Here is a 13,603-nt window from a genome sequence, read left to right on the forward strand (position 1 = left end):
TCTACCCCCAAGGGGATGAAATAGGGGGTGAAAGTTTGTATGAAACTTTGTCAATTTTAAACCGATCGGACTGAGACTTTGCATACATAAAGCTACTATGACGTAGGCAATTCCTAAGAATCCCCTTCGCTCGTGTTATTTTAGGGGTGGAATTTAACAGAATCCTGTTAAATTCCACCCCTAAGGGTATAAAATAACAAGAGCGCAGCCGCGGACAAAAGCTAGTGTGATATAAGTTAAATAAATTAGAAGTTAGACATAAACCGAACAGTATTGGTCTATATTCATACACACAACTATTTCATACATTTATGATTCATCACATGAACACACGCCTATTCAGTGGACTTCTGGCTCCTCCCTACGGCAAATATTCGTCGTTTTCTACAAAAGAATGCGTAGGTGGATGACAAAAGTGCTCCTTCACTGTGGAAATTTATAAATTGCACGGGAATGATAAATAATGCGGACAGTTTGTATCTGTGGCCGGCCATAAATGTCCCAACTTTATATTTATTTATCGCGAGTCGCCACTGAGGACTAGGGATGTTCTCATACCTGCAAGATATCGATACTTATCATCATTACATAGTATAAAACAAAGTCGCTGTCTTTGTCTGTCCGTCTCTATGTATGCTTAAGTCTTTAAAACTACGCAACGGATTTTGAAGCGGTTTTTGGATTCAAGAGGAAGGTTTATATATAATACATGTACGCCCGTGCGAAGCCGGGGCGAGTAGCTTTTTTGTTCTTTGCGATAGCATATGCTGGTGGTCACTCTATTCTCCCAAATTAGAATTTAAATGAATCTGTATTACTGAAAATATGTACAACATTTATTTAAAAAAAATACGAGCTGAATTTCTTGTCAGTTCTCATCTCGAAGTATTCCGAACTGCCGGTAGATTTGACATATCATAAGAGTCTGTAATAGACCTACATGAATAAAGATATTTTAAATTTGAATTAATATTCAAATTATATCCCTTTCAAGACGTCGGGAAACATCTGAATTGGTACTTTTATATAAAATCTTACACGGAATAGTCGATTGCCCTGATATTCTACAAAATATTGGTATAGTAGTTCCACGATCATGTAGCAGACTGCTCAATAGAAAAACTTTTAATCTCCCCAAGTGTAGAACTAACTATGGCAAATACTCCCCGGTATATCGAATGTGTGAGAATTATAATAATGTCAGACACATATTTGATATTTTCGGTGCATCAGTCAGTAATATTAAACGGACATTAAATTGTAATTTTCTTGAAATACAAGAAAGCTTCATAACATAATTCTCTATTAATGCAAATTATTATTGTATAGTGTCATTTTGTGTGTGTAAAAATTAAGTTATGCATGCTGTGTCTACATCTAGAAGGATGTGTTACTTAAATAGTTTGTTTTATGTGTATTAAGTTATGTACTATGTAATACATACAGTTTTGTAGACCTAATAAATAAAATATATATATATATATATATAATTATATATATAATAAAAGTATCGAGTGTTAACTCGCATTTGCCTGTGTCGGGACATTCCTACGGTCCTATGAAAGTCGCGGATATAAATCATGGTAGAATGGCAACAGTCGTATTGTAGCCGACTACGTTTTTATCAACCACGCCCACCACAACGAAGTTATGCTGTTTAACAGCACTTCTTGCGTATTTGTTATCTATTTTCTGCTGTATCTGTGACAAATTACAGTAGTTTTAATATTTATTACTTACTAGCTGCGTCCGCGAGTTCGTCCGCGTGGAATTTTACTTTATTTTTCTAAAATAAAAGCAGCCTAAGTTACTCCTTATTACTTTAGCTACCTGCCAATAAGAGTCCCGTCAAAATCGGTCCAGTTATTTCAGAAATTAGCAAGTACTAACAGACAGACAAAAATTGTAAACAAATGTTATTTTGGTGTATGCACCGTATTTATATTCATATGCAAAACGGTTATTTCAATATTACAAGCAGACACTCCAATTTTATTTATATGTATAGAGTATAAATTATGTGTATACGGAATTAATGTTTTTATTATGATGTATCTATATTATATATTATACATTACTAGCTTGACGGCCTCAGTAGTCTAGCGGTTTTGCACACCGCTTTATTACAGATGGTAGCGGGTTCGATTCCTCTCATGGTAGAAATTTGTATTCATAAGCTTACAGTTAAAGCTAGTATTATGGGTAGGTATTAGACAACTGATACAAATAAGTAGATATTTTTTTTCGTAAACAAAATATTATACATAGAAAACACCCAGACCGCCACGAACAATCATATTTATGAATACAAAAGTTTGTGCTGTGCGAGGAATCGAATCTGTAACCATCAGCAGGAAGGCAGTGTGCTCAACCACTAGACCACCGAGGCTGTCGAAACAAAACACATTATTTACAAAGTCTTTTAATGGAGGAAAAGTGGGCGTATCTCTCGAGTTTGTTGAGTACCATCTAGACCCAAGTTAAGCTAGCTAAAGCTTGTGTTATGGGTACTAAATGACTGATACAATTACATAGATATTGTAATATATGTGGATACTTAAGCAATTAAAACGCGAGCACTTCCAAAACGACATTTATTTGATGAACACACGATTGACAGAATCTACCCTATTTATTTATTGTTTTATATGTACCTTACACCTCCACCCTTAATTAACAGTTTCAATAAAATATATAATAATATGGCTATTACTTAAAAATACAAGACAACAATATTAAATATTAGATAACTTAACCTAAGTAATTAATATGTAAGAATGGACTACAAGTATTATTCTGGATCGAAATTAAATCTTTGAACTGGTTTGCGCACTCTTTTGGGTCGCTGTACTAGTGGTGGAAGTAGTGGATTTGGTAAATGCCTGGAATTCAAGGGTGAACCTTCAATTTCTTTCGGCTGCTGCGCCACCCCATGCTCACTACTGTCTATTCCACCTCCTTCGTCATTTAGCACTGTTTCTGTACTGTCTGCTACCTTTATATTAGTGGCAGAATTGCTGTTGTTGCTCTCTTTAGTGTTCTCCTCTTCCAACGAACAAGGAACATCAGACATACGTGATCTACGTCGGATCTGATCTATGTGTTTTGTGTGTTGTCGACCGTTACTTTCTCTGACCGACATACGACGTGAATCAGAATTACTTACTACAGAACCCTTTTCCCATTTTTGTTGGTTTCTATAATCCCTAAACCAAATAGGATCACCTGGTTCAAAGTGTCGTAATTTACCTCCTGCATAATCGGTTTGATGACGTTGTTGCACCCTAACAGAATCGGTTACCGCTCTCTCGCATCTTAATAAATCTAACCTAGAACGTAATGAACGTCTTTGCAAAATTTGAGCCGGTGTCACCCCTGTAGTTCCGTGTATTGTATTTCTATATGTTAAAAGAAATGTTTGTAACGCTGTATCTATATCCGTTTTGTCAATAATTGCCTTTCTAATGACGTTTTTACATAATTTAACAGAATTCTCTGCGGCCCCGTTAGAGGCAGGGTGATATGCCGGTGAATATCTTTGAAATATACCATTAGTTGCAAGGAAGTTTTTGAACTCACTACTGGTAAATGGTGGTCCCTGATCAGACACAATTTCTACGGGTAACCCAAACCTAGCAAACAATTCTCTTAGTGTTTTTACTACCGCTCCGGCTGTTGTGCGTGTCATTTGAAAGACTTCTAGCCATTTAGATGTCGAATCTATCACAACAAAATACGTTAGTCCATGCAATGGTCCTAAAAAATCTATATGTAATCGTGACCACGGCTGGGGTATGTATGGCCACGATTGTGGTGGCGCCCTCTGGGGCATTGGCATCTCGAGTGCACATGTTGAACAACTACGACACAACTGCTCAATGTCAGCATCAATATTTGGCCACCATACATAACTACGAGCCCATGATTTAGTTTTTACAATGCCCATGTGACTACTGTGTAATTGTTGAAGTATTTGTGGCCGCAACGACATAGGAATTATTATTCTATATCCCCACATTAGACAGTTGTTTTCACAATAAATTTCATTACGTCTTACAAAGTACGACTTTAATGTTTCATCCGTACATTGGTTTGGCCACCCTGCTTGAGTATATATTAGAAGTCGACTCGATATAGTGTCAGCGGCCGTCGCCTTCCTAACGTCGTTATGAGTTACGGGTAAGAAATTTTCTACAAAATTCAAATAGGTAATTTCGTTGACCGGACTAACTTCACTATAACAGAGTGGTAGCCGCGACAGAGCATCCGCGTTATTTTTAGCGGATGGTACATATTCTATACTGTAAGTATACCCGGACAGTAACACCCCCCATCGTTGCATACGACTTGCAGCCATGATTGGTATGCCCGCCTTGCTACCAAATATTGAAGTTAATGGTTTATGATCGGTTCTCAAGGTGAAATGCCTACCATATAAGTATTGGTGAAACTTCTTTACACCATAGATAATAGCCAGAGCCTCTCGCTCAATTTGTGAATATGCCCGCTCGGCTTTTGTTAGCGAGCGCGATGCATAAGCTATGGGGCGTTCTCCATGCTGTGTCGTGTGTGTAATGACCGCGCCGACACCTAAACTACTTGCATCCGTCGTTAAGATTAAAGGCAAATCAGGCGAATAATGCACTAATACTTCACTCGATATTAATAACCGCTTTACCTCCCGAAAAGCCTTATCACAATTTTCCGTCCATACGAATCGAACCCCTGACCGTAATAACTCATATAACGGAGCTAAAATGAAACTTATATTCCTAACAAATTTACCGTAATACATTACCATACCTAAGAGTGATCGTAATTCGCTTACGTTTGTGGGTGCCGGGGTGTTCGTTATAGCTTTGACCTTGTCAGGACAAGTATGAACTCCCTTTTTTGAGACAACATATCCTAAATAAGTAACTGATTCAGCAAAAAAACTGCATTTTTCTTTTTTTACTTTAAGACCACTAGATTTCAATATCTCGAAAACTTTGCACAGATTTTCAAAGTGTGAGTGACTATCCCTACCACTAATAATAATATCATCCAGGAATACCCCTACAAATGGTATATGCCCAAACAATTGTTCTAACTTCCTTTGAAATATTCCCGGACTAGACGCGAGACCATACACTAATCGATTATATCGAAACAGGCCTTTATGCGTATTAATCACTGTGCAATTACAAGTATCATCCAGTACAAACTGCGCATAGGCTTGAGATAAATCTATTTTTGAAAAATATTCCCCACCATGTAACCGCGCGAGTAAATCCTCCACTCTAGGCAAAGGGTAACGATCGACATCCAACACTTTATTTAAAGTTAATTTGTAATCAGCGCATATTCTGATGTTACCATCTTTCTTGACCACTGGCACGATGGGCGTAGCCCAGTCGGAGCGGTCGACAGGAGTGAGCACGCCATCGCTCACTAGCTGCTCCAGCGCGCGCTCCACAGGCTCGCGCAGCGCGTATGCGAGCGGCCGCGCTCGCATAAACACCGGCCGCGCCCCCTCGCGCAAATGTATGCTCACCCTACCACCAGTAAAGCGACCCAATTCGTCTGCAAACACTTCACTGTATCTGGAAGTAAATTGACTATAATTAAAATTATTGCAAGATACGTTGTGTATATTGTAACCATTATCGGGTGGTGGTATGGTTATGCCTAAATGTATTATCCATTGTCTGCCCAATAAAACAGTTTTACCCTTATAAATTACATATAAATTTAAATATTTTTTTCTATTTTTATATTCAACGAGTGGTTTTATGACACCCGCCGGTCGTATTGTTTCACCTGTATAATATCTTAATAATAAATTACATTTTTCTAACCTTATCTCACTAAAATATTTTAGGTATGTTTCGTAACTTATGCATGACACGGCACTACCTGTGTCACATTCCATTTGTATACTTTTGTTTTGAATACTCAATGTCACATAAATTGGTGGGAAATGATCTAATGATAACTGATTAATAGTCAGTACCTCGTTCCTGTCATAGCTCTTAGTTTCCACGGCCTCCTCGATGTAGTTGTGTCCATTATTCAGTAACGGACAAACTCGTCGTAAGTGTCCCGCCTTGTTGCATACCCGACAAACATAACGGACAAATCTGCAAGTAGCCGCTTCGTGATCGCCGCCACATGCTTGACACTGTCGTCGCCAGCCCCGCCTGTCTGCCACGGCCGCGACAGCCGCGCGCGCCGTGCCCCTGCTCCCGCTCTGGCTGTGACCCGGCCGAACCAGCCGACCCGGCCGACCCGGCCGCCCCGGCCAGTTGCCTGCTTCAGCTGTAGTCTTATACGATCCTCGTTCACCCCCGTTCACCTCCGTTATCTTCTGACACTCCGCTGACATCATTTTTGACCCGCTATGCCCTTCAGTCAAGGCCGCATCTTTCTCCGCTGCCTCCATACTCCATGCTAAACTGCATGCTTTATTAAAATCTAATTTATCTTCTGCAAACAGCCGTTGCCTTATCGTTTCGCTCGCTAATCCACATACTAATCGATCGCGGAGACTCTCATTCAGCCATTGTCCAAAGTCACATGTTCTGGACATCTTCTTTAATTCTGCTATGTAATCTGATATCTTCTCGTCTTTCATTTGTTTCCTTTGGTGAAATTTGTAACGCTCAGCCAATATACTTGGGCGTGGTTGCAAATGTTTTTCCATGATCACTGCCAACTCATCAAATGATTTACTTGTGGGTTTATCTGGGGTGCACAGGTTTACTATGAGCTCATAACTTCTGGCCCCCATCACTGTCACTAGCGTCGGTACTTGCATTTCCCTACTAATGTTATTGACGATAAAATATTGTTCTAATCGTTCCACATATAAACGCCAATTGTCCGTTTCTATATCGAATTCCGATATCTTCCCGACCGACATTGTTTATTTATTTATTTATTTAACGCACTCACTCACTATTAAAATACACGTAAGTTCGATATTTCCTCGTCGCCAATGTAATATATGTGGATACTTAAGCAATTAAAACGCGAGCACTTCCAAAACGACATTTATTTGATGAACACACGATTGACAGAATCTACCCTATTTATTTATTGTTTTATATGTACCTTACAGATATATACATACTTATAAAAAAAAACATACATATTATACATAGAAAACACCCAGACCGATACAAACAATCATACTCATGAATACAAATGGTTGTCGTGCGAGGAATCGAACCCGCTACCATCGAGGCCGTCGTATGTCTTTTAATGCAGGAAAAGTGGGCGTATCTCTCGAGTTTGTTGACTACCACACTCCGATCCTCGAACGACCAACTATTGAACCGAATATATTGAATTAGATTGCTTTTGCAATTGCTTGTTTACGATTAAACGAGATAAACACGATCCTACGACTATGCGGAAACAACATATGTCTGTATGTCTGTGTATTCGGACGGAACGATTGATTCTTTGCTTTTGATTTATTTGCTTACTAACTGCGCCCGCGGTTATCGCGCGAAATTTATAGTCATTCTGGTGTAGCTATATCACTGCAAAGTTTCATCAGAATCCGTACAGTAGTTTTTGCGTGAAAGAACAAACATCTATCCATACTCACAAACTTTCGCGTTTATAATATTAACTAGCTTTTACCCGCGGCTTTGCTCGCATGTTGTTTTTTTTTAAATAAAAAGTTAATTCTAATACCACAAAGAATATGTGTACAAAATTTCGTGTTTTCGGTTCTGTAGTTTTTGCGTGACAGAGTAACAAACATCCCTACTTTCACGTTTATAATATTATTATTAAGGACTAGCTGTTCCCGCTACTTCGTCTGCGTGGAATATAACTTTATTTTTCTAAAATAAACATAGTCTAAGTTACTGCTTATCACATCAGCTATCTGCCAATAAAAGTCCCGTCAAATCCAGTCCAGCCATTTCAGAGATTGGCTGGAACAAACAGACAGACAGACAAAAAATGTATGTAGTAAAAAAAGGTAATTACAATATTACAAACAGACACTCCAATTTTATTTATAGGTATGTAAGAAGATTAAGATTTATTTCTGCTCTATTGTACATAAATTACATAAATAAATATATATATACTCTGTAGTAGCAACCAATTCTGCTCTATTGTACATAAATTTTATATAAATAAATATATATATACTCTGTAGTAGCAACCAAGGATGTAATGGATATGAGATTTCGGATACGGATAGGTTTCGGATATAGGAATTCAAATTCAAAAATCATTTATTCATGTAGGACATTTTAGCCGCTAATGAACGTCAAGTTTTTACATTAGAATTTTTTTTCCCTACCGAATGATTATTATACCGGATACGGATACTAATGCGGATATGAAATTATTTCGGATTTACCATTTCGGATAATTTTGGTAACGGATATTAATTTTTAAGGAATTTCAAAAGTAAAGTACAAATAGCTAATAAAATGGTTACATAACGTGTCTCAATTAGGCTCCGCCCCTATCCGATATTATCCGAAACTTTTATTTCGGATTCGGTTACGGTTACGATTACGGACCTCCCTAGCATCCCTGGTAGAAACCAACATGCGAGGGGTGAGGGGATTATTAGCAATGTGTACTCATGACCCTATTACTAGCAATGTACCATATCAGGTTGACCTCCACGCGGTTCCCCCTGGCAACCATCGTGATACATTTCCGGTGAATTTGTCACGATGGGCTAACTGACCTGACCTCATGCTCATCTTATCATCCTCCACTGGTGCTCCGCCAGCGTAAACCGATAGCGCAAGTGGGTGCACCATTCCATTATCATCAACAAAAAAAAACCAACATGCAAGGGGGAAAGGAGATTGTTAGCAATGTGGACTCATGACCCTATTACTAGCAATGTACCATATCAGGTCGACCTCCACGCGGTTCCCCCAGGAAACCATCGTGATACATTCCCGGTGAATTTGTCACGATGGGCTAACTGACCTGACCTCATTCTCATCTTATCATCCTCCACTGGTGCCCCGCCAGCGTAAACCGATAGCGCAAGTGGGTGCACCATTCCATTATCATCCAATAAAAAAATCCAACATGCGAGAAACAAATTCGTATAATACATGCGGGTACTTACGACCTTTACATATTACTGGAGTTTCAATACGCCGCAGTCCCGAGGGAGCGCGGCCGCGTACCTACACCTACACTCGCCACACGCACCGAGCATTAGAGGTGACTTGTTTTATTTTTATTAATACATACAGTTTGGGGGAAGGGGATTGTTAGTAATGGGAATTAGTAACTCCCATTGCTAGCAATGTACAATGTCAGGTTGACCTCCACACGGTTCCCCCTGGAAACCATCGTGATAAATTCTTGATGAATTTGTCACGATGGGCTAACTGACCTGACCTCATGCTCATCTTATCATCCTCCACTGGTACCCCGCCAGCGTAAACCGTTAGCGCAGGCGGGTGCATCATTCCATTATCATCCATAAAAAAAAATACATACAGTTAGATTCATTAGGAAGTATTAGGGGGCGACATTTTTTGAGAAAGAGGTCAATCGTCGAATCCAACTCGGATGGGCTCCGAAAGTGTTCGGGAAGCTCCGATATATTTATATGTCCATATTACCGCAGTGTCTCAAGACGAGGGTTTACGACTAATGTGATGACTTATGGCACAGAAACTTTTTTTTTATACCACCACCACACGTGGTATAAAAAAAAGTTTCTATAAAAAAAACCGGTGGCAAACAAGCATAAGACCCATCTGATGGTAAACGGTTACCGTAGCCTTTGGACGCCTGAAACACCAGGGGTGTCACATGCGCGTTGCTGACTCTTAAGAAACCTTAATGTACCCTTCTTGAAAAACCCCATGCTGTAGTCTCCCGAGAAAACCTCGGCTAACTCATGGTCGCTAAAGGTAACTATGGGCCTCATGAATAAGCTCAGAGTCACTCAGAGGGCAATGGAGAGGGCTATGCTCGGAGTTTCTCTGCGTGATCGAAACAGAAATGAGGAGATCCGCAGAAGAACCAGAGTGACCGACATAGACCGAAGAATTGTAAAACAGAAGTGCAACGGGCAGGGCACATAGCTCATAGGATAGATGGTCGTTGGGTGGACAGTAAAATCCTCGAGTGGCGACCGCGGACCGGAAGACGCAGCGTGGGAAGGCCTCCACCAAGGTGGACCGACGATCTGCTCAAGATCGCTGGAAGGAGTCGGATGCGAGAAGCGCAGGACCGATAGTCTGCAAGCATTTGTTCACCAGTGGACGTCTTCCGGGCTGAAATGATGATGATGATGATATTTTTCAGTTTTTACACCGCAAGAATTAAGATTTCTTAAAAAATGAAGATCCGGAGCTAATATGTTACCTCTATATGTCGGTCCGCGTGGCCGCAGCTGATGGTAGCGAGCAGTAGCACACCAATATCTGTGATGGAGTACTTGTTACACGCACTCTCCGGGAAAAAAGTTTGTAACCAGATATTTGTTAAGTTTAACATTATTCAAATTAAAAAATCATTTATTCATGTAGGACATTTTAGCCGCTTATGAACGTCAAATTTTTACATTCTAATTTTTTTTTTTTTAATTATATTTATATGTTCATATTAATACATTATCATTACATAGTATAAAACAAATTCGCTGTCGCTGTCTGTCCCTATGTATGGTTAAATCTTTAAAACTACGCAACGGATTTTGAAGCGGTTTATTTTAGTAGATATAGTGATTCAAGAGGAAGGTTTATATATATTTATATAATACATATACACCCGGGCGAAACCGAAACGAGTACTAGTATAAAAGATAGTTTTAACTTTGAATTGTCCAAATTATTGTACCACCACATACATACACACGCATATATACTCTTTTATTTAATACTAGCTAGTGTACTAGCTGTGCCCGCGACTTCGTCCGCGTGGTTATCAAAAACATTTCATTCATATTTTTGTTCTTTTATTTAATACTAGCTAGTGTACTAGCTGTGCCCGCGACTTCGTCCGCGTGGTTATCAAAAACATTTCATTCATATTTTTGTTCTTTTATTTAATACTAGCTAGTGTACTAGCTGTGCCCGCGACTTCGTTCGCGTGGTTATCAAAAACATTTCATTCATATTTTTGGGTAACTTGAACCGTTTACGCAGCGCACGCAACGGAAGCCCTCAATAATGAATAATTTTTCCCGTTTTTGCAACATTTTTCACTGATGCTTCCCTTCTATTGACGACCTCGGTGGTCTAGCGGTCTAACACACCGCTTTACGACCGATGGTCGCAGGTTCGATTCCTCGCACGGCACAAACATTTGTATTCATGAGTGTGATTGTTTGTATCGGTCTGGGTGTTTGTATAATATGTACGTATTTACGAAAAAAATATCTATGTAATGTATCAGTTATCTAGGACCCATAACACAAGCTCTAGCTAGCTTAACTTGGGTCTAGATGGCGCTGTGTGAATTGTCCTGAGATTATTATTATTATTATTGGTCGTAGCATAATGTTATATAGCTTAAAATGGACTATCCAACACAAAATATTTTTTCAATTCGAACCAGTAGTTCCTAAGATTTACGCGTTCAAACAAACAAACTCTTCAGCTATATAATTTTAGGTATAGATTGAAGTCTGTGGTCAAATTAAGAATAGATATTAATATTGTTTTTTTTAATATTATTTATCTATAGTCTTACTGAATATTCGATCGAATTTCTACCACTAGGTGTTCACTATATAAGATTATATTTATTAATATACTAGCTGATTTCGCAAACGTTGTTTTGCTATATATATTAAAATCGCTATTAAATTAGGGCTTCATGATAGAAGGGTAAAAATTTAGGGTTGAATAGGGTTGCATTTAAAAGATACATAATAAAAAAATAAATTTAGTCAAAACATATAAAAATAAAATATTAGGGGTGGACAACCCTTGACAGACAGTCCTCCAATGCAGCCAACAGCATTGGAGTAGTTCGAAAATATATATAGAAGATAGATCAAAGCTACATGGATCCCCTCCGATCGATCCCTCGTCCAATTCAAACGGGGATCGAAATTACGACGGCCCGAGCCGAGGTCCGTCAGGCAGGAGTTGGCCTTCAGCCGCTCCATAAGTCCTTCCGCGGGTTTGGAGTGCCATCTGCACTCGCCCCCTAACGTCCGGTGAAGCTGTAAAGGCCAGCTACGGCCAACAGCATTAGAGTGGTCCGAAAAAAAAAACTACATGGACTTTTTACCTCGCTTGTCCGCAGAATGTACGCAAGCTCTTACTTAATGCTGAGGTGTCGAAACATATGACTCGCATGAAGGGTGCAGGGGGTGGCAGGCATCGTCGACCGGGGACTACGCTGTCCCATCTCAATTTGCGCCTTAAGCTTTTTCACCGTAATGGGACACCTTCATACGTAAAATCTGGGACAAGGTCAAACTTATATTAATGTTTGACTCAAAAACTTTGTAACCCTTTTTACGAAACTTGCGCGGATTACGAAATATTTTGAAATTTCACACACTTATAGTAATTATCTTATCTGTGCTCATAGTTTACTAGCTACTCGCCCCGGCTTCGCACGGGTGTACATGTATTATATATTACTTTATCTGTTAAAAAAACAGCTTCAAAATCCAATTGCATACTTTTAAAGATGTAAGAATACATAGGGACGGACAGACAGCGACAGCGACTTTGTTTTATACTATAACTAGCTACCCACTCAGACTTCGCACGTGTGTACATGTATTATATATATAAACCTTCCTCTTGAATCACTGTATCTATTAAAAAAAACCGCGTCAAAATCCGTTGCGTAGTTTTAAAGATGTAAGAATACATAGGGACGGACAGACAGCGACAGCGACTTTGTTTTATACTATGTAATGGTGATAAAGCGGACAGCAGATTTTTTTTTTTAATTATGCGTAATAAATATTTCCAGTAAAAAAATTACTACTATCTGTTACTCGGCTACTTTCTATTATTCATATCTCTAAGTGATAGGGGTAGTCCACCCTTGGGGGTTGGACCACCCTTATAATGATATTTACATTTTTTCTTTACTTTTACATTTTTATTTTATTTTTTGATAATTTATTATAATGTGGCATTAAAACATACATAAAACCTTTATACGGTTTTTCTGTATGTTTCAATAATTTCACCCCTCTATCACCGACCCCTATTTTTTGCAGTAATTTTAATTTATATGGCAAAACAACGTTTGCAGGGTCAGCTACAATAGTTATAAAATTCTCGTGTCACAATGTTATTTATCATACTCCTCCGAAACTTGACCGATTATTATGAAATTTTATACGCATATTCAGTAGGTCTGACAATTGGCTACTATCTATTTTTCATACCCCTAAGTGATAAGGGTTGTCCCCGACATTTATTTTTTGATGAAATGATGTGAAATGATATAAATGTATACTTTTTAATTTATTATAACGAAGTATTAAAAATACATACCATCCTAAATTTTCACCCCTCTATCACCAACCCCTATTTTTTAATAACAATTTTAAGTTATATGGCAAAATAACATTTGTGGGATCAGGTAGTGTAACATAAATATTAAATATATATATATATACTAGCTGTTCCCC

General features: G+C 38.7%; 1 protein-coding gene across 1 annotated transcript; it reads right to left on the reverse strand.

Moving 5' to 3' along the window:
* Positions 1-2,791: 2,791 nt before the first annotated feature.
* LOC131845629 (uncharacterized protein K02A2.6-like) lies at positions 2,792-6,904 on the reverse strand. Its single transcript, XM_059194709.1, has 2 exons — positions 5,841-6,904; positions 2,792-5,585 (listed from the first exon to the last, which is right to left on the reverse strand). Exons 1-2 carry the CDS (start codon positions 6,902-6,904, stop codon positions 2,792-2,794), a joined length of 3,858 nt encoding a protein of 1,285 aa, XP_059050692.1.
* Between the last annotated feature and the right edge of the window lie 6,699 nt (positions 6,905-13,603).

This window comes from Achroia grisella, unplaced genomic scaffold, assembly GCF_030625045.1.
Source record: "Achroia grisella isolate CSIRO2021 unplaced genomic scaffold, CSIRO_AGI_Agris_v1 utg478, whole genome shotgun sequence".
Lineage (NCBI taxonomy): Eukaryota > Metazoa > Arthropoda > Insecta > Lepidoptera > Pyralidae > Achroia > Achroia grisella.